The sequence below is a fragment of the Giraffa tippelskirchi genome, chromosome 6 (genome assembly GCF_054371585.1).
Source record: "Giraffa tippelskirchi isolate mGirTip1 chromosome 6, T2T-mGirTip1v1.2.pri, whole genome shotgun sequence".
Classification (NCBI taxonomy): Eukaryota; Metazoa; Chordata; class Mammalia; order Artiodactyla; family Giraffidae; genus Giraffa; species Giraffa tippelskirchi.
In genome coordinates this window covers 46,864,083-46,890,634 of record NC_137280.1, presented here as the reverse complement: position 1 = coordinate 46,890,634, position 26,552 = coordinate 46,864,083, and the positions used below count along the sequence as shown (strand labels likewise).

General features: G+C 40.2%; 3 protein-coding genes across 9 annotated transcripts in view; 1 reads left to right on the top strand and 2 right to left on the bottom strand.

The window, feature by feature from the left end:
• Positions 1-11,937: 11,937 nt before the first annotated feature.
• On the bottom strand, positions 11,938-22,698 carry TCF24 (transcription factor 24). Of its 2 annotated transcripts, none has more exons than XM_081503256.1 (3): positions 22,452-22,698; positions 21,255-21,644; positions 11,938-14,323 (listed from the first exon to the last, which is right to left on the bottom strand). In XM_081503256.1, exons 2-3 carry the CDS (start codon positions 21,633-21,635, stop codon positions 14,210-14,212), a joined length of 495 nt encoding a protein of 164 aa, XP_081359382.1. In that variant the 5' UTR covers positions 21,636-21,644; positions 22,452-22,698; the 3' UTR covers positions 11,938-14,209. The 2 variants fall into 2 exon arrangements, with proteins under 2 accessions (XP_081359382.1, XP_081359383.1); XM_081503257.1 differs by lacking the exon at positions 22,452-22,698 and adding an exon at positions 22,182-22,410.
• A 138-nt stretch (positions 22,699-22,836) lies between these two features.
• The window catches only part of CSPP1 (centrosome and spindle pole associated protein 1), a 180,388-nt gene continuing 176,672 nt past the window's right edge, over positions 22,837-26,552 (top strand). For all 4 annotated transcript variants that reach the window (XM_081503197.1, XM_081503198.1, XM_081503195.1 and 1 more), the window contains exon 1: positions 22,837-23,169. The gene's annotated coding sequence lies outside the window, so the exon portion shown is untranslated. The remainder of the gene's footprint in view (positions 23,170-26,552) is intronic.
• PPP1R42 (protein phosphatase 1 regulatory subunit 42) overlaps positions 24,072-26,552 on the bottom strand; it is a 34,683-nt gene continuing 32,202 nt past the window's right edge. For all 3 annotated transcript variants that reach the window (XR_014057304.1, XM_081503246.1, XM_081503247.1), the window contains one exon: positions 24,072-24,429. Coding sequence is in view for 2 of the 3 variants with exons in the window: in XM_081503246.1 (XP_081359372.1) it covers positions 24,318-24,429 (112 nt within the window). In the remaining variant the exon portion in view is untranslated. The remainder of the gene's footprint in view (positions 24,430-26,552) is intronic.

Genomic DNA, 26,552 nt, shown 5'->3' with positions numbered 1-26,552 from the left:
GAAAAAGCATTCATAAAGCACTTGCCTTGTTTATAAACTTACCATTCGTTAGTTGTTTTCGTCTTTTGCGTTTTATTACGCTTGTTTTTCTCAGTCTATTATATCTTGAATCTTGACTGCATAGCACTAGGCTTAGTGGTAGAGACAGGCTGATGATCTTGTCAGAAAGAATACACATGAAAGCATATAATTAACTAAAATAAATAAATTTATTAAAAAAAAAAGAAAGCATATAATTAAACAGTAATCAGTAAAAGACTGAAAGTTGATGACATATTTTACATCGTTTAAGAAATCAAGATGGAGTAACTATGGTGTCAGGCATTCAGAATTGAGCCGGGTGGACATAGTTGGGTGTGGTTTCAGACATGTTTCTGCATCAGAGAGAACTTGAATTTTCTGAACTGTGTCAAACTCAGGACACCACCAGCTGGTTTCAAAACAATAATGTATTAGCAGCTGCTAGCTGCACCTTTGTAGTTTCAAAGGTTACCTCCCTATCTTTCTCAGCTATGTATCATTTCAGTCCCCAAGCAATCCTTGTTTATCAAGCGCCCTTACTTCTTGCCAACTCCAGTCCTAATTATTAACAAACAATTTATGTAATCTTGTGGTTTTTCTGCCTTTATGAGCTTCCCCCAAGTTGCTATGTGGCAGAACATAATTCAAGTGCTTCTTGGAGCTCTATCTCCCAGGCTGCAGTCCCAACACACCCCAAATGAACACCCCTTTATTGCTGCCAGGTCTCTGTTCTTGGAATTCTTGGGTAACAAATCCTAAGAAATTGATACAAAATCCAGGGCAGGATATGTTTGCCTCAAAGAAACATGGTGTGAAAATCTAAACCTACCAAAACAAATTGTGATTGTGTGAAGTCGCTTCAGTCATGTCCAACTCTTTGCGACCCTATGGACAGTAGCCGGTCAGACTCCTCTGTTCATGGGATTCTCTAGGCAAGAATACTGGAGTGGGTTGCCATGCCCTCCTCCAGGGGATCTACCTGACCCAGGGATCGAATCCATGTCTCTTAAGTCTCCAGCATTGGCAGGCAGGTTCTTTAGTACCACTTGGGAAGCCCTGTGAATATTCTTAATCTCATTAAACTATACACTTGCAAATTGTTAAAATGGTAAGTTTATGTTATGTATATTTTATAACAATACAAGTAAAATTTAAAAAATATTTTAGAAGAAAAAATGTCTACACCTTCACATGACTTACCTCACCTTTTGTTCCCCCTCTTGCTGCACACCAGTCACCCTGCCCGACTCTTAGTTTTTGGGCTTTCCTGGTGGCTCAGACGGTAAAGCGTCTGTCTGCAATGTGAGAGACCCAAGTGTGATCCCTGGGTTGGGAAGATCCCCTGGAGAAGGAAATGGCAACCCAATCCAGTACTCTTGCCTGGAAAATTCCATGGACGGAGCAGCCTGGTAGGCTACGCTACAGTCCATGGGGTTGCAAAGAGTCAGACACGACTGAGCAACTTCTTAGTTTTTAGAACATGGCAAACAATTTTCATATCTCAAGGCGTTTGCTCTTGCCTGGAATTCTCTTAGCCCAGTTTTTCGAGTTACTGTTTTCTTTCATCTTAGCTTCTAGGTCAATTTTTCAGTGAGGCCATACTTGCCCTTGCTGTCTAAAGTGTGGTGGTGGTGGTGGTGGTGGTTTAGTCACTAAGTTGTGTCTAACTCTGGCAACCCCATGGACTGCAGCCTGCCATGCTCTGTCCATGGGATTTCCCAGGCAAGAATACTGGAGTGAGTTGCCATTGCCTTCTTTAGGGGTCTTCCCAACTCAGGGATTGAATCCAGGTCTCCTGCAGTGCTTGTAGAGAATCCACATGCAGTGCGGAAGACCCCGTTTTGATTCCTCGGTTGGGAAGATGCACTGGAGAAGGGATAGACTACCCATTCCAGTATTCTTGGGCTTCCCTGATGGCTTGGCTAGTAAAGAATCCACCTGCAATGCAGGAGACCTGGGTTCAGTCCCCGAGTTGGGAAGATCCCCTGCCCTGGAGAAGGGACTGGCTATCCACTCCACTATTCTGGCCTGGAGAATTTAATGGGCTATACAGTCCATGGGGTCGAAAAGAGTCAGAGGCAACTGAGCGGCTTTCACTCATTCACTCCTACAGTGCAAGAGATGTCCTTCACTGCAAGTGGATTCTTTACCAACTGAGCCACTTTTTTAAAGTGGGTCCACTGTAAAACATATCCCTTTTTGTTTCCTTCATAATCTGTAGTTGCATTAAAAAAAAAGAAGAAATTCTATACTTTTGCTGCCCTCACTGGAATGTACATTCTGTGAGAGGAAACATCTAGTCTGTTTTGCTGACCATTTTATTCCTAGTACCTAATATAGTCTCTAGCACTTAATAAATAGCTATTGATTGAATAAATAAATGAATCTGTATTTGCAGACTTGGAAATTATTTCAAGATATGTTAAATTTTGAAAGCTAGATGCAGAAGGTATTTAGTAAAATCCTATTTTTTCCTAAATAAAAAGAACATGCATTAATTTGACTATATATATTTTTTGAGAGGGTCAGAAGGAATGTTGGCAATGTATGTCTCTAGTTGGTTTTGGAGGGAAAGTGATATTTTAATTTCTTTTTGTATACCGTTCACTACTGTTTGGATATTTACTGTGTGTATGCAATTTTATAATTAAAGTTGAAAAATTATTAAAATAGTACATTTTCTCTTCTGGCTGCAAAAATATACCATTTCTATTTGCCCCTTTTCTATCTGAAGATTTGCCCCCTTCAGCCATCATTCCTTTATTAACATCATGACAAGTGTTCCGTGTTCTCCAGCAAGGAGCACCATCTTAGGGGTTGCCAGTCTCTAAGTTGCTGAAGTGAGTTAACGCTGCCAGTTGCAAATACAACTAAAACCACTTCAAAGGGAAAGTTTCATGGTTTATATGATATGTGTGTGTGTGCGTGTGTTCAGTTGTGTCTGAATCTTTGCAACCCCATGGACTGTAGCCCACTAAACTCCTCTGTCCATGGAATTTTCCAGGCAAGAATACTGGAGTGAGTTGCCATTTCCTCCTCCAGGGGATCTTCCCAATCTAGGAATTGAATCCTCCTCTCTTGCGTTTCCTGCATTGGCAGGTGGATTCTTTACCACTGTGCCACCTGGGAAGCCCTAAATATAACAGTTTATCGAAATGTAACTTTTTAAAAAATAGCTATTTTTTGACAGTATAACTTGGATTATCTTAGAAAGTTTACATTTGATAGACATACATGTGGATTCAGGGCATACAGGGTATTATTTCCTTAGAAGCTGTCAGAATCTATTGTCTGCACTTCCACATGTAAATCTCATTAGTAAATTAATACATTTGGCCTTCAGTCCTTTTTCATATTAGTGAATGACTCGGAGAACCTGGTTCTCCTCGATGTTTGCAGCAGAAAATGAGGTTGGAACTGGAAGGAAGTGGCTATAATAACCATATGCTTGTGCTTTCCCTGGCTCAATGGGTAAGCATGTCAAAATAGAGTTAAGCAAGAGAAATGTAAATGACCCTAGTCATAACTGCATGACTTTCATATATATGATCCTTTTACCTCCGGCAAGATTATTTTTAAACATAATATTGACATTAAGATAATCATAGCATTCATACCTCTCGTCAAGGTTAAAGTTCTAAATCTGTGAAAAATACATTAAATTGTCAGAAAACAGGGCACTGATCTGAATGAAAGTTGATTCTTAAACACTTGAAGTACATGAACTTTACTGAGATAATTTCAGTGAAAATTACCTAAATTACTTACGATTTTTGCCCGGATCTAAAATAATGAGTGGCTTTAATTGTCAGTGTGAGACTCTAGGGTTTTCCTTTTCTGTTTAAAAATTTAACTTTTATGTGAAGAGTAAGGCTTGCAAACAACTACTTCAATCCTGTGACAAATTCTGAATGTAATGGAATTAAAATTTAAATTATTCAAGCTGACCAGTGGGACCTGAGGGGAAGTCTGCTAGGGGAATTCAGGGAAAGTTTTGTTCTTTGATGAAAAGGCACATGTGGGAAGAAGCAGCTTTTCATCCTCTACATAGGATCACCATCGATCATCAGTGAAAGAATTCCTGGCATTGCCGCAGCCCTCTTGTTAAATGAGGGGAGCTTCCGTTGATGGCAAAGTGGAAAGAGAAGGAACCAAGCAACTTAAAAACAGCAAGTTAAGCAGCCAGGGAGTCTCTCCAGCTTCTTCGTATGTGAAATAATATACTTTCCTTACTGTTTAAACAAAAATTGTTTAAGAATAACTACATGGAGAGTAGAGAATGTGGAAGTAATTGAAAAATTCAAACTAAGGTTAAAGTATGATGTTATTGTACCTCTGTGATGATCTAATATGAATTATGTCCTGAAATTAACACCCCATTAAACGTAAATACAGTGGAGATTCTGAATTTTTTTTCCTATGATGTCTCCTTGTACTTAGGCATGAGTTTCTGCATGTCTGCTGGTGTTTCGGTAAATAAGAGCTCAAACAACAACAACAACAACAAAAGAGCAAAACCCAGCCCTCTCAAACAAAGCCCTTATTTGTAGCATTTGCAGATATCCATGCTGTTAATTGTGCCTCAGCAGTAAAGTATCCACCTGCAATGCAGAAGATGTGAGTTCGATCCCTGGGTGGGGAAGATCTCCTGGAGAAGGACATGGCAACCCACTCCACTATTCTTGCCTGCAAACTCCCATGGACAGAGGAGCCTGGTGGTCTACAGTCCATGGGGTCACAAAGGAGTCAGACATGACTTAGCAACTAAACAACGAAAACAATGCTGTTAATGTATCATGGTGATTTCAAGCTACTAACAACTGGCTCACAAGATACCTGAATACTTGAATAATTAACAGTTAGCTTTCCTAACACACCATTGTCCCTAGAGGCTGAACTGCTGGGTTTAAGGATCCAAGGATAAATTCATCTTCATACTTAATAGTCAGTTGATTTCCAAATATTTGCTCTGTACCCTTGTCAAAACTTGCTCTTTTCAGAATTTAAAGAATTTTGTCAATATGATAAATATGAAATGGTGTTAACTGTTATTTTAATTTGCACTTGCTATGAGATTGAAAAGATAATTTTATAAATGTTTTGTTTTTCCCTTAATTTTTTTTCACATTTTTAATCATTTGGGTTTTCTCTTCTGTAAATCATAGCCTTCAGAGCTTTGCCCAGTTTTTTATTGAAGTATCTGTAATTTAAAAAATTTGATTTATGGGATTTCTTTCTATATTCTGGATACTAATCTTTTGTCAGTTAATAGTCACATGCATTGCCAATAACTTTTCTCAGTCTGTTTTATTTTTTAGTTATAGTTATGGGGTTTTATGTTGCTTGGAAGTTTGTACTCTTCTCTCTGCTTATGAATAGCTCCTTGATACCCAATACCTTTGCATTTCTATGCAAGATTTCTGGCTACCTTTAAATCCAAATCCTTTAATGTACGTTTCAAAGTCTTCCTTCATTTGAAAATTGGGAATAATATAACTTATTCCTAAGATTTTTATGAGGATAAATGTGATAATATATGTGAACTACCCATCCTTCTTCCCCAGGCACTTTCTTTCAAAGCAGCACATTCTTCTCACTTGGTTTTTCCTATAACTAGAATGCTCTTCTTGTCCCTCTTTGCCTTCTCAGGAAGGCTTCCTTGACTTGTTAAGACTGGGTCAGGTTCTTTGTTACCATCCTGTATCCATCCCCAGCCTTCTTCCTTGATAATGAATCCCTGATTTTGTTTGTGTTATGTGCCTAGTCCTAGGGCTAAGCCTCTTGTTTCAATCTGTTTGCCTGCTTCCCCAGCCTCCTTTTATCTGTTTCTATACATCACAGGATGAAAAGCTAAACTCTTTAGCAGCTTAGATTCTGGATGTGAATTAGATCCTGCTAATGAAACACATTTGAGTAAAACCGAGATTCTAAATTGAGCTACATGAGGAGAAAAGCAAGCTGTGAGGCACCCACTGTGCTGGCCTTTACACAGCAAAGGCTGTGCACTTCTGTTGTCAGTCAGCTTCCACTAGGCAGGCAGAGTCCAGGTCGTGGCAGAAGGCTCAGGTGCTTTGGCAGCCCAGTTCCATGAAATGACTTAGGAAATTGTTTCTAGAAATCCAGCTCAAGTTGGTTTCATCTCAGTGATGAAAGTCACTAATTCCTTGTAAGAAGCCCGACTGTTTTTAACTGAGCAACAGCAGATACCATTCCAAATCCAGACTGAGAGATACACCTTCCTTACACCTAGGAGCAACCTTGTAACCCACTTCTGGCAAAGGAGAAATACCTAGAAGCTTTGGCCCTTGATAAATTTACAAAGCCATCTTACCAGCCCTGGACCTCCTACTTGTAAATTTCTTTTACATGAGAGAATAAAGCCCTAATTTATTTAAGTCAGTATGGTTCGGACTTTCTAATTAGCAGCTGAATGCAATTCCTAACTGATATGACAAGCAGTGAACAATGCATGCCATAGTATTAAGAAAATATTTGTGGACCAACTGATGATTGATGAACAAAAGCACTGAAGCATGAAACAGCTCTGTGTGTGTGTGTGTGTGTGTGTGTGTGTGTGTGTGTTTACCATAACCTGAAGTATAAAATGGGTGGGCTTCCCAGGTGGCGCAATGGTAAAGGACCCGCCTGCCAATGCAGAAGACACAGAGATGATGATTAATCCTTGGGTCGGGAAGATCACCTGGCGTAGGAAATGGCAACTCACTTCAATATTCTTGTCTGGAGAATCCCATGGACAGAGGGGAACCTGGCAGGCTACAGTCCATGGGGTAGCATAGAGTCGGAATGACTGAGCACACAGGCACACACACACACAAAGTGTAAAATAGGCAGTGGTGGAGGACTGTGGACAGTGATATAGACAGAGGTTTCATAAGCCAAGTTAAGGGGTTAGACCTGCTCTTACACAATGAGGAACCATTGAATGGATTTGATCAAGTACATTATATCCTCAGGTTTGCACTTTTGGTAGGTTACTTGGGTGCAGCCAGTGCAGAAGGCAGGGGAAACTTTTAAGTATACAGATGATGAGACAAAAGATGATGAATACCTGCAATAATTATTGTTATATATTTTTATGACTGTGTATCATTAGGCAAATTTTTTAATGTAGAATTGCTAAGTCAGGGTGTGTACACTTAACATATTGAGAGATATGGTGAAACTGTATCTAAAAACCTTGTATACTCCAACAGTGCTACAATCGTCATTTCCCCACCCTCACTAAAAATGGGTATTTTACATTTGTGTCATTCTTTTTTGGTCACATTTCTCCGTTTAATTTAACCTGGAAGAGAAAAGGCAGGAGGATAAAAATGATGAAGATTAATTTTCATCAAAAACATAAATACTCAAGCATTATGGTTAAAACAAGTTAACTCTAGTATACCAGAAAAATTAGTCATCATCACTTACTCATTCTCCCCCCCAGTTTTATTGAGATATAATTGACATATAACACTGTATAAGTTTAAGAGGTATTACATAATGATATATATCAAGATGATTCCCACAAGTTTAGTTAACATCTATCACCTCACATAATTATAATTTTTTTTCTTGTGTTAAGAATTTTTAAGGTCTACTCTCTTAGTAACTTTCGAATATACAATACAGATGTTACTATATTTGCCATACTGTATATTACATCCCCAGGACTTATTTATTTTGTAATTGGATAGTTTATAGCATTCAGATAGGTGCAATATTTTATTTCATTGCTTTTTAAATTTTCATTTCTTAGGTGAGTTTGTGTGTCTTTTCATAAAGATATTGAGTGTTTGGTGTTTCTTTTTATGAACTTCTTACTCATATCATTTGTGGCATTTTTCTGAGTAGCTGGTCTTTTTAAATTCTGAGAGCTGCATTATATAAAGGAAATTACTAGTGTGGCTATCATGCATTGTGGCTTTTTTCCCAAGTTTTATTTTTATTTTTTTGGTCTTTTTACCTTATGTTTTTTCTTTTGTTTTATGAATTTTACATAGTCAAAATTACCCAGCTTTTCTTTTGTGGCTTCTTGGTTTTTATTTATTCATTTATTTTAAAAAATTTATTTATTTATTTTTGGCTGTGCTGAGTCTTTGTTGCTGCACTTTGGCTTTCTCTAGTTGCAGAAAGCGGGAGTTACTCTCTAGTTGTGATTTGCGGGCTTCACATTGCAGTGGCTTCTCTTGTCGTGGCTCACAGGCTCTAGAGCATTTGGGCTTCAGTAGTTGTGGCACATGGGCTTAGTTGCTCCACAGGATGTAGGATCGTCCCAGATCAGGGATCGAACCCATGTCTCCTGCACTGGCAGGTGTATTCTTTGCCACTGGACCACTAGGGAAGTCCAGCTTCTTGGGTTTTTGTGTCACGCTTCACCTTATCGTCTTTAACCCTTTTTCTAACATCTAACCAGCCAGAAAAGACAAACCTGACTTGCTTTGAGCTGCCTACATGTACTTTCTTAGCTATTGTTGTGCTGTGATTAGTCAGTTGTGTCCGACTGTTTGTGATCCCATGGACTGTAGCCTGCCAGGCACCTCTGTCTTTGGGATTCTCCAGGCAAGAATACTGGAGTGGATTGCCATGCCTTCCTCCAGGGGATCTTCCCAACCCAGGGATTGAACCCAGGTCTCCCGACTTTCGGGTGGATTCTTTACTGTCTGAGCCACCAGGGAAGCTCAAGAATACTGGAGTGGGTAGCCTGTCCCTTCTCCAGGGGATTTTCCCAAACCAGGAATTGAACCAGGGTCTCTTGCATTGCAGGCAGATTCTTTACCAACTGAGCTACCAGGGAAGCCCTTCTTAGCTATTATTTCACATCAACTGTGACTTGAGGGGAAGAGAAAAGGCAAGGGGCAGTTTGTTGAGGGCAAACATTAAGCCTGGTGCTTATTGCAGTGATGAATTGGTCTTAGCTGGAAGTCAGGTTCCTTTCAAGGCAGTCTCTCCTGTATGTTCCAGAATATCACACCTGTAGCCTGACTGAACATGGGTGGAACAGGCCTCCTCCTTCTGAGAGGAGGATCTGGAAATAGCTTCCTGCTTCTCACCTCTCTCCCCTCTCTTGACTCTCCTGTCTCTGCCATTGTTGTTGTTATTCAGTCGCAAAGTTGTGTCCGGCTCTGTGACTTCATGGACTGTAGCACATCTGCTGTTGAACCCCTTTTTTCACTTGCTGTTATTGCCCAGTTTCAAGAGGGCTCTGGTCTAGGGGCCTACTGTCAGTAAGAGGTGCAGGTGTGCTACACACAGTAAGGACAGTCTTGTATGGGTCTTTAAAAAATACAAACTTAATTTAAAAATTTTGCCATGCAGGACATACTTACATAGATAAGTATGTAAAGCATTTAGGTCCCTTATAATAGCACACATTTAAAGGTTGTAAATTAAGTAACTTCAGAACTTATTTGAAAATAAGAACATTTAAAATCAGTTCTTATTTAGACCTCACATTGTTTTAAAAGGCCCCCAGTTTTTAATGGCCATAAAAACAGAGACAAGTGACTTAAGTTCATCCCCAGACCTCCCCACGGACATACTTCTTGGTCCTGAGAGGGCAGGAATGCATGCATTTCTTCAGTAACATTCATGTGTACAGGAAATGACTATTGACATAATCTTTAAGCCTAATAGTTAAGATTATTCTTCAGTTTATAATTTAAAAGCTTCTGACAGCTATGTGCTGTGGTATAATTTATAATGAAAGTCTGAGTGATTGAGGTATATTTCACTGAACTGGCTTCTCTTATGAGTTGAAACTAAGGCTTGTGTAAACATAGGAAGGGAGGCCTTTCCCGGGCTTATGTAGTTGGGCAAGATTATTTAATGTCCCTCATTCCCAACTGTGCTGCAGTACCATCTGTGCTGTACTTAGTTTATAGAAAGCAAATCTACAGGATTTAAGGGGCATTTCTTTTTTTCAGTAAAATAGCCACATATAAGACCACCAGCTACCAGTGTATAGCAAAATAAAAGTACAGTTTTTTGAGATATACACTTTTGTAGTACTCCCTTAGTGCTTCTTTAGGAGTCAGTTTTTGTACATTCATTTTCCATTTATTTGGCTTTACTCTTTTGTATTGATTAAGGGTTGGAAATCTTTGTAATATTGTTCTATATTTTTAGTGACACATACACCATTATTTTAAAATTTTATTTTGTCGTTTCCTTCTCCAGATGATCTTCCCGACCAGGGATCGAACCTGAGTCTCTTGCATTGGCAGGTGAATTCTTTACTGCTGAGCTATCAGGGAAGTTCCAGCTTTTGTATATTTTTGATTATAAGAAAAACAAAACTAAAAAATCAAAAGTGTGTACCATGGAGAAAGACAGCAATAGTGTACTACTAGTTGTAAGTTATCTGGGAAACTGTAGATATCATATTATCCAGCAATGATTAAGAAAAAAGAGAAAGAACTTGTCATCAGATTAAGACAATCTGCCAGTGCTAGAAGAGTCGAAGTTTATAACTTTTCAAATAAAATACATGATTGATATAATTTGTAATACCCTATACAGAGCTAGGAAAGAGCATTTAGATTAAACTGCCCTCTCAAAATAAGGTATCTTATACATGAATTTGGATCAGAAGCAATCTGTTTGACTTACCATTTCTTCTCCCTGCCAGCTAAGAATACAGTTTTATATACAGCCAGCATGCAAAGTGTCTTAAAAGATGCCAAATACAATTCATGTGTTGATTTCTAAGGGAATTATGCTGGCCATGGTGGAGATGTTTGGTCTGGATTGGATTATTTCCTCAGAATGGCACTACTGATCCACCAAAGACTAAAGAAAAGGATTAAATACTGCTGGAAAAAATATATAGAATTACCTCTATAACCCACCCCCTCTCCCCCTAAACAAACACAAAAAACTAAACCAAAAAACCAAAAAAAAGAGATCTTACTAGAGCTTGAAAGCTTTCTTTTTGATAATAACTGGCTAGCTGCCTTCATGAATATAAAATGAGACCCTTTGGAAAAAGGAAAAATTATTGAATAATTTAACCTAAAAAGCAATTTCAACTAAAATGCTGTGCATTTCAGTGAGGACAACTAGCATAGCATTTATTTTCTTTTCTTACAGCTTTTTCTTACTTTAAATAAATTCTCCATGGATAGATAAGAAAATTACTGTTTAGGATATCAATAACTCTGCAGATTGAAGTAGTTGGATCAAAAAAGCCTTCTCAAAATGTAAGAACAGTTTTTAAAAATATCTATTTATTTACTTGACTGCACTGTATCTTAGTTGTGGCATGTGCGATCTAGTTTCCCCAACCAGGGGTCAAACCCCGGTCCTCTGCTTTGGGAGCATGGAGTCCTGGCCACTGGACCACCAGAGAAGTCCCTGCAACCAGTATTTTCTATCACCAAATAATGTGTGAAACAGATACTTTCACCTTTACTCTATTCTAAACAACCACCTCCACTGTGAGACTTTAACTTTTCCACTTCATTCCTTTTCGTTATGAAGTTTACTTTTTAAAACAGGTATGTACATACTTTTTAATGTAGCTTTACTGATGTATAATTGACACACAAACTGCACTGTAAGCATTTTTATAATCAGAAAAAGAAGTAATAAATATTTTAAAGGTCTATTAGAACTGGTTATGCTTCTAAAAAGGTATTTCCTTATCCACCCAAATTATCATTACAGAGGAATTGTAAATATATGACTGAGAGAGGTGAGTGAACTGAAGACACTTAAGGGAGGATTTCCCTTGCAGATTATGGGATAATATGGTGATCCAGTATACCCTCTTCCCCTCCATATTACATACTCCACTAAAGATAGCATGGTGAAGAAGCTAATACCAAGGAGGTATCTATCTTCTAGAAAGATTTTCAAGTGTTGCCATAGGTATCTGTTAAAAAACTGCAGAGATAGATATAACAGACTAAATTACTTTTCAAATTGGTGCTTTGTTTTATTTTAGTAATATCCTTTATCTTGACCATGCACCATTAATTAAACAGCATGCTTCTTTTAAACTTTGGGTGAGAATATGCAATTTCACCTCAAGTTTTCCAACCTACCAAACGCTGTTAGCATATTTAGCAATTTAATAAAATGTTACAAAGCTTATGACAGAACTATAGTTCTTTGGCATTAAAACATTTGTAACTGGACAAGAAGAAATAAAAAGTAATACTGTTAAGACAATGACTAATGATTTAGGAGGATTTAGAAAAGTCTGATAATTCAATGAAAATCATAATTATTCCCCAACTAAATGCTTTAAAAACTGTAACTAAGTAGATTATTAGTGATAAAACCATTTTTTCCCTGAAATTCTTGCTATCGCATTTAGTGTTTGCAGTTCAGTTCAAGGTAACTAAAGAATTTCTGATTTCACTCCTTAAGAGAAAACATTATTTTTAGCACTTTTTATTCTAATTTATAATAATGAATGGCTCAATCCATCTCATTTTATTTTGTATTCCTTTCAATGGCATATGAGTGGGTACGTATACTCACAAATATTTAAATATACAAACATTTTTGCTACAGATTAATATGTAGGCATTTTTTATTATATGCCTTTTCTTTTTAAAGACATGCTTTGGTCACATTACAATGAGTATATTCACATTAAAATAAAAGTTACAAACTATCAAACATGAGCCAAGACACGATCATCCTCAAATCAACTTTGCCTTCAAATAGTCTTTTATTTCATTTCACTGCCAAAAGCTGGAGTTAAATGAAGGAGGAAATGAAATGGTGGTTCAGCTGCTATATTAATTCAACCAAGGCCATTCATACACATTTCTATTTAATAATCTTGGACCAAACCCAGCAACTTTAAAACTGTGGGTTATCAAGAAATGAATGAACTTTACACACATGGACAGTGGAATAGTAAAGAGTACGGAGAAAAATAAGAAAGGGAGATAAAAGGGAATCTAAATCAGCAAAGATGACAAAAGAGACTGATAATTTTTTTTTTACAAGGGTCTCTACTGTGTTGTTTTGAGATTCGATGTGTTCCCTGATAAATATCTCCACTTCTCAGCTAGGACCACTAAGCTCCTGGCACAACTGAAACCACTGGTTCAGGCAGAAGAGCTGCTCTCTGGGTATTTCGTGTGCGGGGCAGTGGGAGAGACCCAGAGCAGAGGGCTTTTCCTGCTTGTGGGTCCAAATCAGAGCATCCTGTATCTCAGGATGGTCACTCTGTGTCCTTAGACCTCTTCAAGGTACAGATCAGCCCCAGAAGTCCCAAGTCAGAAAGGACTTCTGTTTCATAAGGGCCAAGTAGGTTCACTGTGAACAGCAGTTGACAAGGGGAGAAGGAACCTGGCCAAGGTTGTGACTGTGAAGGTCAAGGGGTTCACTGGAGGCCCCCGACAGGCCTGAACATGCCAATCTTTCTAGGGGCTACAGCTAAACCTGTTTACCTAGTCCAGGACCTGAGAGTGGGGTGGATATGGAGTGACCGGGCGGGGTGCAGGGAGGGTGGCAAAACCTGCTACCCAGGGACAACCATCTGCTGTTCACACAGGGTTACAGGGAGGCCCAGTGCCTTCCATAATTTGGAAACGTAGTAAGATATTTAATAATCCTCTAGGAAGGTGGCCAAGACTTGTCCTAGGAAGCAAACCATTTCTAATATTCCAAACAAGTTTTCTAAGAGGGAAAGACAGTTATAGAAGTTACTGCATTGCCATATAGCTCAACAGTCTTCACATGTATTCAGCTAAAACTGAGTAAATGATCTAGCACCTTCCAGCTGGAATGGCTTCTTAGACCAATTTTAAGCACAGACTGGTTTTCAAAAAAATGAAATACTGGTGTTTTACAAACCCAGTTTTTACTTTTTTAAACCAGGAAGATTGTATAGATGAGCTTGTGATACACTACAGAAAACATATGTATTCTTTGGCTATATACACAATTCTTTGCTGTCCTATGGGTTTTTTTTTTTTTCCATTAGTTTCTCCTGCAATTTATAGTAGTGACTCTCTCACACTGACTAGACAAGCTGTGTATTTTTACATTCGACTGAGGATTTCATTCCACGTTTACTTAGATTAGATAAATCAGAATATCCAACTATGGATTCACGTGAAAACTTTCAGAAATAATGCTTGTTATGTCTGATGTAATAAATAGTTATTTCATATCATTTAAAAACAACATCACTTTCTACCAGCCCCCATCAGGGGAGAGCCTAAGGCTGAGAGTCTGTTGGAATACTGTCATGATTTGTTTTTTCTCCAGAGACAGGATGCTTCAGAAACTGACCAGTAGCACCAATGTACAATCTTGATCGCATGGGCCATTTCTGAAAAAGAATATTTAAACAATAATCCAAAAGTTAGTATCTATGACAGACTGTGTGCAATAATAATATTAAAAATTCCTAATGTTTCAACGCAAATGCAAAACTATATAGCTAGTAACAACTGTGATTACAAAGTCTAAGTGATGACAAAAAAAATGTTTATTAATGCTAACAGCAAAATTAAAAATATACCCAGACTCTGATTATAACTGTATGAAATAATATTGTGCCTGTGGACCAGAACTGCAAAAAATTATGAAGAATAAATTTATTTAGATGTAGGAAAATTTATCTATCTACAATGTTTTAACTTTAAACTCAACCTAAAACAAAATCCCTGGCTTTAAAAATGTTTTAAAAAGTTATATGTGGTATTATGCATCTAAATTTGTCAAAGGATTACAATGAAAAGTGACTAATTCAACTACCTAAACATTTCATCCTGCTAAAAGCAATATCCGGAAGTTGCAAATATTAGAATGTTTGGGGTTACACAGCCAGAAGATCTAGATTAAATTCTGCTTGTACTGGCATCCCACGCTCTAACCTTCAGTCATCATCACATTTCTATTCTGATTGTGACTTTTCTAAATTCACCTTTAAAATGGGCAGCCTCTCAAATAATATAATTAATTTCCAAACAGGATGATGATGAAAAATATACTACACAGATAATACTTTCAGGATGGACTTTTTTTTTTCTTAGAGGGGAGGGTCATATAATTTTGGTTTAAGGTCTTTGGAATACTAATCAGAGAAACACTGCTTTTTTTTTTTTTTCAATACAAAGATAAGTCTTTAGACTAAAGTGCAATTCTTTGAGGTCAGCAGTGGGGTCCCACACTCCCCAGAGAGTAAATATTGCTGTGAGCAGCAGGCTACTTTCACCAGTGAATGTTCATGGACAGACTGCTGGTTACACAGCACCATGAAATGTTCTTTTTTAAAAAAACTTAAAATTAATATATTTATTTGGCTCTGTCAGGCTTCAGCTGTGGCACACAGGATCTTCAATTTTTGTTGCAGCATACAGGAGTTGTGGCACGCAGAATCCTTAGTTGTGACATGTGGGATCTAGTTCCCTGACCAAGGGTCGAACCTGGGCCTCCTGCATTGGGAGCACAGAGTCTTAGCCACTGGATCACCAGTGGAAAGGGTGGTCCTTGAAATGTTCTTAAATGCCTGGCAGATAATCCATGGTGCTCAAACAGAGGTACAATTATTAACAATTCAAAGTCCATAAGAGGACTTCCCTGGTGGTACAGTGTTTAAGAATCTGCTTGCTAATGCAGGGAACACAGGTTCTCTGATCCAGGAAGATTCCACATGCTGTGGGGCAACTGAGTCCATGCTTTAGAGCCCATGCTCCACAAGAGGAGAGCAATGGGAATTCCACCGCAATGAGAAGCCCGACCAGAAAGTAGTCCCCATTTGCCACAACCAGAGAAAGCCCGTGCACATCAATGAAGACCCAATATAGCCAGTGAATAAATGAATAAATAAATAATTTTTTTAAAAGTTCATAAGAGCTCTGGCTTTTCAACACAAGTTGCACATTAGGATCACATGGGAGCTTTAAAAAAAAAAACAAAAAACTAATGGCCAAATCACACTCCAGACCAATTAAATCAGACTGGACCTCTTCAGAAAAGTATAAGGTAGAGCCAATTCTTATCTGGAATAATATAAGCCTGCCTTATACTTCCAGAGACTGTCACCTCAACTGGGATTACAGATGTAAAATGTAGTATAAGGAATAATAAGTAAGCATGTGAGTTTTATGCCTCCAGATGTGATAACTGAACTTACTCCAATGTGGTTTAGGTCATTTCAAAGTCCTAAATTCAGATTATTCTGCTCGGAATCTAGCAGAACTTCAACACAGATTAAATACAACATCTGTGTTACTTGGAATTTAAAATGTTCCATTCCTATATAATCTTCCTATAAACAAACTTGTATTTTATATTCAATACAGTAATAAGACTGACTGTGTTATTTATTTTTGCAAATCCATTTCAGGTTTTGTTTTAAATCATAGAAGTGCATTCGTGTATGCTCTGGATGTATCATATTGGTCCTATTCCTGGGATTCCCTTGATCAGTTGGGAACATGAAGTGTTTTAGAAATTTGCCTGGGATTTTTTGATATGTCTGAATTTGGCATTGTTAGACCAGAGTTAAGGCCTGCATTATACTGAAGGATCCAGTGTCATGGTATTATGGAGTGAACGTTTGTGTTCCCCCAAAACTTACTTGTTGATGCTCTAACCCCAGTGCGATGATATTTGGAGAGGTAATTATGGTTAGATGAGGTCATGAGGGTGGGTCCCTCATGACAGGATTAGTGGCCTTGGCCAACACCATGATCTTGAACTTTCCAGCCTCCTGAACTGTGAGAAAATCAATTTCTGTTGTTTCATCTACCTAGTCTATGGTATTTTGTTATCACAGTCTGAGCTGACTGCCACATACAGCAAATAGTATAGGGCATAGATTGTCAATTTGAAGTGCAGATTTTCTGCACTTCAGTGCTTTTCTTTGTTTTTAAAAAATTAATTTGAATGTGCGAGATCTTAGTTGCAGCATGTGAGATCTTCGAACTTTGTTGAGGCATGCAAGATCTTTCATTGCAGTATGCAGGGTCTTTTAGTTGTAGAAGGTGAACTCTTAGTTGCAGTATGTGGGGATCTGGTTCCTTGACCAGGGATCAATCCCTGGCCCCTTGCACTGGAAGCATGGAGTCTTGGCCACTGGACCACCAGGGAAGTCTCTAAATCTGTCCTTTTCAATCTTTTACACTATTGCCACATTTTCATGAGTATAAAAATCTCATGCTCAAACCTCAAATGTAATTTGAGAATTCTATACTTGAGAATGTAGATAATAATAACTTGAGAATGTGAATTAAAACACATCAAAAAAATAAATAAAATAAAAATATTACTGAATGCTCCCTGTTAGTTCTATGTGTTACCTGGGTTTCACTGTATTGAGAATCACTCTAAAGCATGCAACCAAGAGTGGAGACCAATGAAGGCATCTGCTCTTTACAGCCTTGCTAGTAGGTAAGTGGCCTTCCCAGGTGGCCCAGAGGTAAAGAATCTGCCTGCCAAGGCGAGACATGAGGGTTTGATCCCTGGGTAGGGAAGATCCCCTAGAGTAGGAAATGGCACCCCACTCCAATATTCTTGCCTGGAAAATTCCATGGACAGAGGAGCTTGGCGAGTTACAGTCAGTGGGGCTGCCAAGAATCAGACACCACTGAGTGACTGAGCGCACACACTACGTAAGTAATTTATATGTAATTTATGAAACAAACCTAAAAATGTTTATGTGGATTTTTGCCTGAAATTTCATGGACTTAGTAAAGTTTCCTTTTTAATAACTTTGTGTCCCTGGAATTTCAAAAAGGCTACTAATAATTTTTTTCAAATGAATTTAATGTAGACACACAAATAGTTTTAAGAGTCAGAAATAAACATATAAATAAAATATTGGTTAGGCTGCATGGCAGCATCATGCCAAAAAAACCAGGTGACTGATTTACATTTCACCTTTCGACGGTCTGTTTTAGCATTGTGTAGATTAACACAGTCCTGACTTTCTACTTTACCTAAGAAGGCATATTTAAAATTATGTAGTTTCATTAGCTTAGAACAATCTAATGCACTCATAAAATTAACCAGAACTAAACCTGAAACAGAAGACTTTAAAAATATATATTCTTGATTTTTGGAGTTAAATGATTCCAAAATAACAAAATTTATTTTTAAAAATTACTGTTTTTCTGTGTTATCAACAATGATTCTCCAGGGGTAATGCAATTAATAAGGCCAAGTGTGCTTTGCTTTCAATATAAGTATCTGAAATATAGCCCTCTAAATATAGAACTCCAATTCTCTTGGGAGTTCTGCTCTTTCGGACGCTGGTGCTGATCAGAACTGTTCACATCCCAAAGGCATATAAAGTGTTGTTCTAGGCTACCCTCTGGGATCCCAGTCTCTTAAACCTTCCAGTTTCATTTGAGGTATTCTTTTTTTTTTTTAAGATTCTCAAGAGAGCTTCTTTTTATTTGGCTACTCTGGGTCTTAGTTTCGGCACGCAGGCTCTTAACAGTGTTCAGGATCTGGTTCCCTGACCAGGGATTGAACCCCGGCCCCCTGCATTGGAAGTGCAGAATCTTAACCACTGGACCAATGGGGAAGTCCCTTGAGGTACTCTTAATGTAAATTCCTGATAATGCTAACAATGCTAAATCCCCAATACTGATAATAAGATGATTTGATGATTCAAAATTATGGCCTTGAAATATTTGTTAATAGATCTTTGATCATCAAAGTAAGGCCCAGTAATACTATGTTGTAAGACAGAAAAATAGTCATTTTGGAACACTCTTTAACTAAAGGTTACAGTACCTTTTGTAGATTAAAAAGTACAAATAATCAGACTATTTCTTTGGCATTAGATTAATCAACAACAGACTTAATATTTAAGCATTTTGGTAGTGTCTGTAAAATAAAGTGTTACAAACAGTTTCAGTAATGTACACAGAATCTCTTTCCTCTGCATCGCCACAGCACAGGGTTATAGTCTCTTACGGCACATACAGCGTTCTCTGTTAAAATTGTTGTTCAGTCGCTAAGTCCAGTCTGACTCTTCTGCGACTCCATGGACTATAGCCCGCCAGGCTTCTCAGTCCATGGGATTCTCCAGGCAAGAATACTGGAGTGGGTTGCCATTTCCTCAAGGGGATCTTCCCAACGCCGGGGCTGAACCCGCATCTCCTGCGTTGGCAGGCAGATTCTTGACCGCTTAGCCACTGGGGAAGCCTGTGTCTTATAATACTGTTATTGTATTTCTGTCTTTTTCTCCATTATATGTTCATTTAGGGCAAGGATTGAGTCTAATCTTAATTGTACTCACTCTCCTAACAGTGCTTTGCACATAGCAGGCACTCAGTAAATAATTTTAAAATAGACTAGTCATTTGTTCAACCACCATCAATTTCATTTTTTAATATTTATTTTTATTTATTTATATGTCCAGGTCTTATTTGTGGCAGCCGGGATCTCTGATCTTCCTTGCCAGCATGCAGGATCTTTAGTTATGGCATGTGGGTCTAGTTCCCTGACCAGGAATAGAATCCTGGCATCCATGCATTGAGAGCACAGAGTCTTAGCCACTGGACTACCAGGGAAGTCCCTCAATTTCATTTTAAGAGGTAATCTTTGGCTGTCTTTCATTATCCCTGTAATTGTCTTTTAAAATCAAAATAATTGATTCAGAAGACAAATGAGATTTAATTTTTCTTTAACGAATTATAAGACTACAAAAACACTTGGTATGGGAATTAGGGCAAAAAAACCTCTTGTTAAGCTTATTGTTACATGAAAATTATGGTTTTAGCATTCATGAAAATTATGGTTTTAACGTTACTCATTCAAAAAAGCACTGCAAGAAACAAAAGTGAAAAACAACTGGATTTCTCATATGATTTCTCTCTCCCACAAAGAGGCATTTAACAGATGCCTTTTGTATTATGCCTACTTAATGTTGAAATAAACTTCTTAGAGTATAATATAAAGTCAAAAGAAATCTTATATAAATGATACATTTGAATAGCAATCTAAGGTTCCTACTATTAATCTAATATTAATAGCATCTAATGGTTATACAAAACCCCTTAATTAGTAATGAATAAGTTTCCAGCTGAGGTTATATAACACATGAATGGAATGGAATAGGCTATCATAATTATGAATAAATGATACTTCAAATTTTTACACTTAATATTTGAACTAGTTTGAGTATCATCATGTTAATTACATTTGCAAAGTAAATTTTGTTAAAGCTTACCACAGAATTTTAAGTTCAGTTAATATTAGAGGATGTATTTTACCTTCATTTCAATCATGATTATTCAATAATTTACATTGATACACTTAAGGCAAAGTCTTAATCTTATATTTGTGTGTGAAAATGCTTCAGAATAGTAGAATAAAAATTTTGAATACTTAGTTTTAGAAAATATAGGGAAGGTGATTCATTTTGAATAGAAAGCCTGATCAATGTAATATTTAAAAACAATTAGATCTAGGAGAAAAGGATGATGAGAGTCTACATATTGCAATATAGGCAATTAATCATAATCATATAAACTGTATTAAACAAAACCCCAACCAATTTTGTACATTACTACCTACATGTAATGTAAAAAATATTATACAAGAGGAACTCAGCTAATTTTGTACATTAAAGAATTTGAATATAGTATTTAATCTGAACACAACATACATGCCAATTTATTATGAAAATTACATAAACTCATTGTAGTTTTTCTAACATTCTTGGTAGTTGGCTAGTCTATGATAGCTAACTTTAAAATGGACTGAAAATTTACCATATGGGGATGCAGAATGGTCTCATTTTACAAAAAAATTTCAACATTGGTTTCCTAGGGTGAGTTAGCAACAGATAATTCCATCATCCTATTTAATCCATGAAACTTTAAAAAAATTTGATAAAAATCACAAGGGGAAACATAATTATGTAAATTTAAAACCCTCAAAGGCTCTGATAAATAAAAATTATCAGGATGTGCAACCAAGCACCCCACCAGGCACCCCCGAAAAACTTCTCATCGAGGAAAGGTATCCTGTAGGTTCCATCATCCTATAAGGGGCATGAGACTCCCCCTACCCAAGCCACCCCAGGTTTAAGCCACTACCTGCAAACCGTTAAGGAGTAACCTAGTGTGGCGACCTCCCTGCCCGTGACTGGGCGGGCGAAGATCGCTCTCCGGGTCTGTCCCCTGCCTCACCCGGAAGGAGCGGTGAAAGCTCGCTGGTATCTGTCCAAGCAGTGGCAGACCCGGCAAGTCAAGGGGCCTTGCTCCCGGGCCCGGCCCCTCAGTGCCCTGCCCGCCTACCTTGACCGGGTGTAGGTAACCATCCCCGCGAAGGGAACCCAGTCTTGGGTCCGCCGGCGCCTCGGCGTCGTCCTGCAGGCTGCGAGTGAGGTGCGCAATATAGGTGGTGGCCAGCAGCAGCACGTCCAGCTTAGACAGCTTTGTGTCCGGCGGCACCGACGGCAGCCTGCGCTGCAGCTCCAGGAAGGCGTGCCGCAGAGTCTGCACGCGGCTGCGCTCCCGCGCCGCGTTCGCTGCCGCCGGCCGCCCGCCTCCGGAGCGCGCGCCGCCGCCTGGGCCCGACCCGGTCCGTCCGGGGCTCAAGTCTCGGGCGGCGGCTACCGGGGGCCCAGGCTCGCTGCTGGAGATCAGGGGGCTGCCTGCGGGGCCGCCGCGGTCCATAGGGCTTCCCTGCAAAGGACCGAAGGCGCGGTGAGGCCGGGGCGCTGGTCGAGCTTAGCCCAGGTGGGAGCGCAGCCCTCTCGCTCCCCCTGCGCGCCCGATGTGGCTCGGGGCGATCTCAGAGTTGAGCACCTTTTGATTGGGGCACTTTTGCCTCCAGTCGTCTGAGGAGAAGGGTGGGGCCCGAGGATTCCGGGACTGCTTAGAAGGCTCAGGAGGGCCCCGGTACCAACCAGCCTTGTGTTCTGGGCTTAGTCGCTCAGTCGTGTCCGACCCTTTGCGACCCCATGGACTGTAGATAACCAGGTTCCTCTGTCCATGGGATTCTCCAGGCAAGAATACTGGAGTGGGTTGCCATTTCCTTCTCCAGGGAAATCTTCTTGACCCAGGAATCGAACCCAGTCTCCGAATTGCAGGCGTATTCTTTACCGTCTGAGCCACCAGGGAAGCCCTTACTTTCCACCAATCATTTAGTCAAGAGGGCTACGATACTGGAGGAAGGAAGATTTCAGGTTCAGAACTTGTTCGCGCCTCTGGGTTATTAACCTGCCCATCCCGCGGGAAAGATGAAGCGGGTCAACTCGTGGAGCACGCCGTGGCCCGCGGTGCCCGCGCCGGCCGCCCTAGCATTATGCGTTCCGGAGGCTCGGGGTACCCAGGGACGACGCCAGGAGCCCGGGGTCTCTAGGGGCGACGGTAGGAGGCCGGGGCGGTTTCTGCCAGAGTGAGGAACCTGTGGCCTCACCTCAGACTAAGGCACCCGCCACCCGTCCAAGTCCGGGAACTGCGCGGCAGGGGTCGGACCCGGGTCCTCACCTTTCCTGGAAGGGCTGTGCGGGGTTCGGTTCCGCTGCGCGGGAAGAGAAGCGTCGAGCCGGGTCTGCGTGGCCTGGACCGCGCCGGTCACTCCATCTTCGTCTAGCGGATCGGGTGCGCCTTTTATGCGGGCTCGTGCGAGGCGAGGACTGCTTGTGGGGCAAGCTAGGCACCGGGATCACCACGGCGGAATCCGCCGACGTCCTCCGGCACCTGTGGTGCTGTGCGGTGGGGCTGCTTGCTCCCTGAGCCTCTCTGCTTCGGGAGACTCATTAATCAAACCGTCCGGCAGGGCGGGGCAATAGGGGGCGGGGCGTTTTGCTGGTCCCGCCCACCCGCGTTCAGGTTCTCCCCCGGGTCGGGCCCCGCGCGCGGTACGTCAAGCGCCGCTGGGTTGGCTGCCGGCGGGGTCGGAGTCGCTGCCTGGGCTCTAAGGACCCCAGCGCGGCCTCGCGAGTTACATCGTCTCGCCGTGGGCCTTCCGCCTCGGGCCCAGGCTGAACCCCGGGCGCCTTTCAGACCCGCGCCGGGCCGAGGCGGGAAGGCGGCAGTTCTGTGGAACGCGCCTTAACTTTCGGTGAGGAAGTGTGGCGTGTGCCGCCTGGACGCGCTCACCGTTTGCTCCACCACAAGGTCAACGTCTCCTGCCGTAGTGACTGCTTGAAGCATAGTCCCGCCGCTTCGGGACTCCGCGAAGAGTGTATTGAGCCGTCTGGAGGTAAACTGCACTGAGTTCGAACGTGCCCACGGTCTGTGGTACTTTTAGTTCCCCCCGTCGCAATCGCTTCTTCCCGAGGCCGTCGCCTCCGTCGTCCCATTCCACCCCGGGGCCCACGCTTTGTTTCCGTAGTTGGAACCGATTTGGGAGTTTCCCTGCGGGGAGCTCTCCCGAGGTGTTGTACCCTCTTGGCCTCGGGGAGCGGGGATGGCGGCCGTGTGGGGAAGGTCTCCGTCCAGGCTCCTTGAGAAAAGGGGGCGCTTCCCGGGGAAGCCCGGGCCCTGGACGCCCCCGACCTGGTGTGGCTTCCGCTCGTTTGGAACCATCGCCTTCACAGGTGAAGTTTTAGCAGACGCGCAGTATTTCCCAGCAATGTGATTAATGCATCCTTGAAAATAATTCTTGCATCAATCTTCTTTGGGGGGTCGAGACAGAATATCGATTTTAGAATATCCTTAATGAAACCGTTCTTGTACATGTGACATAATTTCATCCTTTACCATATATTTAAAAATCGGAGCTACCAACAAGTACAGAGTTTTCCTGGTGGCTCAGTGGTAAAGAATCCACCAGTCAATGCATTTGATCCCTGAGTTAGGAAGATACCCTGGAGGAAAAAATGGCAACCCACTGGAGTATTTTCGCCTGGAGAAACCCCATGGCCAGAAGAGCCTGGCGGGCTACTGTCCTTGGGATCGCAAGAGTCAGACACTACTTAGCGGGTAAACAACAAACCTAGTACATAGTAATGGTGGCACTTACTTTATTTGAGTATAAAGTTCCACACACTTTAAGTTTATTAGTAACTCAGAGTAATCCTCAGGTTTTCATCTCAATTCCCATTTGATAAATATAGTCAGATTTACACTTGAAGATAAAGAAGCACACCAAAATACCGTGAGTTCAAAAAACGATTACTTTTAATGAATGAGAAAGCACATCTTTATTTCCCCAGAAAATTGTATGTAATGAAGAATAAAGCAATTGTAAAGGACTGTTTCAGATTCTATAAAGAAGCAAATCAAACAGGAATTGCAAAGGTTTTTCTTATATAATGAGAGACTGTAAAGCTACAAACCACAAAAGATGATGTTGCCTAGTACTATAAAGGTAAAGAATGAAACGTTTCAGATCACTGGAGGTTGAATTTACTGTTTTTTTACAAACAAATTTTCTTTTACTTTCAAATTATGAAGAAGATGAGGTTCACGTACATCATTTTTTGTCAGCAAGCTTTCAGATGCCTTCAAAGAGAGATTTCTGTATTGACAGAGAAAAAAAAAACAGCATTTAAATTATTTCAAAACTGAAAGTTATCCAAAACAGGTAGGAAATGTATATAATCCAGGACATATTAACAACAGTGAAGGCTAATGATTAGTTACTAAACTGTGCATCTTCTCAGGCAAAGATTGTGCCCCTGAGGTAGGGAAGAATGTGGAAAATTATTTTGCACCTTGGCATCTCACAAGCCTCCCCTTAGCCTAGACTGCTAGAGTCTTCTGCTACTCTAGGAGTTGGGGCGAACGTGCGGGCACAGTGCAGGCACTTCACTACTGATAATGACTGGCCAGTTGCCTGCTGAGTTGCCCAACAGGTTCGAAAGGCTGATGTAACAAGACCTGCCACCGCAGGCCACCCCCTTGTCTTGTCTGCTGCCCCTCTAAGCAGCCTCTGAATCCTCTGATGACTCTAGTCCTAATTCCTGCAAGACTCCAGTATTTGCAATTAAAGTTGAAATGGAGAATAAACATCTTCAAATTTTCAACATTACATAAATTAATAACAGGTACCTTTTTAAGTGCTAAGTGTTTTACAAAAAGCACTTTTATTTTCTCATTTAGTCTTTATAAAAACCCTTTGAGGACTTTATACTTGAGAAAACAAAGCTAAGAGAGTTGAAGTAAGTTGTCCAAGGTCACACAGCTAGTAAGTGGCAGAGACAGGATTCAAGCCAGGCAGATTGACCTTAACACTTCTGCTTTTTACCATACTATTTTATTTACTATTTGTAGGGATCTTCATTATTTGCAAAACATTTTTTTTGTATCTCTTATCTCAGTAAAGAGCATTAACTTGAATCCCTATTAACAATCCAAATACTATTTTCATAGTGCATCTTTCTTTGAAATTCTTGCCTAATCTGGTTTTAGAGTACTATAGATTTTATTTCACCTGAGTGTGATTAGGCCTTTTAAAAAGATACATATTTATTTATTTGGCTGCATTGGGTCTTAGATGTGGCATGCAGAATCCTTATTTGCAGCATGCGGACTCTTAAGTTGCAGCGTGTGAGATCTAGTTCCTTGCCAGGGATCAAAGACTGTGTTGGGAGTTTGGAGTCTTAGCCACTGGACCATCAGAGAAGTCCCAGTGTGATGTAGGTCTCAAAATCACACTTTCTTTTTTTAAATGTGTCAAATAGTTTGTTATCTTTATAGTGTAAAATGATCACATATACCAGTGAAGAAAATATATTGTTTTGTTATCTATCTGTATCAGTGGGCTTTATACAGTTTATGCTTTTTTCACCTTTCAATTATTTCCTTCATTGTTTAATTAAGGTATAATTTACAGACTTAAACTCAGTCCTTTGAGTATATAGTTCAGTTTTGATAAAACATTTACAGTCATGTAACTACTACCACAATAAAGATATGCAACATTTCACCATCCCCTCAAAATTCCCTTGTGTTGACCCTTTGTAGTCAACCCCAGGTTCTCAGCAACTACTCATGTTTTCTGTCTCTGCAGTTTTGCCTTTGCCAGTAGGTCATGGAATCATACATTGTGTAGCCTTTTAAGTCTGGTGTCTTTCATTCAGCATAGTGCTTCTGAGGTCTGTCTGTCATTTCATATATTGCTGCTAAGTCACTTCAGTCGTGTCCGACTCTGTGCAATCCCATAGATGGCAGCCCACTGGGCTCCCCTGTCCCTGCAATTCTCCAGGCAAGAATACTGGAGTGGGTTGCCATTGCCTTCTCCTCATATATTGCTAGTTCATTCCTTTTTAATGCTGGGTAGTATTCCATTGTATGGATGTACCACAGTTTGTCTATCCATTCCCTGCTGAGGGACTTTTGGGTTGTTCCCAATTTTTGGTGATTCTTAGTAAGCCACTAAAATCATTAGGGTTCAGATTTTTGTGTGAGTAAATGTTTTCATTTCACCTGGGGAAATACTTAGGAGTGGGACTGCTGAGTGTAGTGAGTGTGTGTTTAACTTTGTAAGAATATGTCAAACTATTTTCCAAATTGGCTGAACTATTCTTTTTGTATCCCCACCAGTAGTGCATGACAGTTCTGGTGGCTCCATATCCTCGTTAGCGTTACTTGATTTTTTTTCTTTTTACCCACTGTAATGGACATTTTCAAAGAAAAAAT

What these genes read in the sequence shown, in the direction of transcription:
- TCF24 (XM_081503256.1), bottom strand. Translation starts at nt 21,635, where the DNA reads ATGGACCGCGGCGGCCCCGCAGGCAGCCCCCTGATCTCCAGCAGCGAG. An exon ending in GTTACCTACACCCGGTCAAG is followed by an intron (nt 14,324 to 21,254) that starts GTAGGCGGGCAG and finishes ATTCTTTTTCAG; the next exon opens with AAATGGCCCATGCGATCAAG.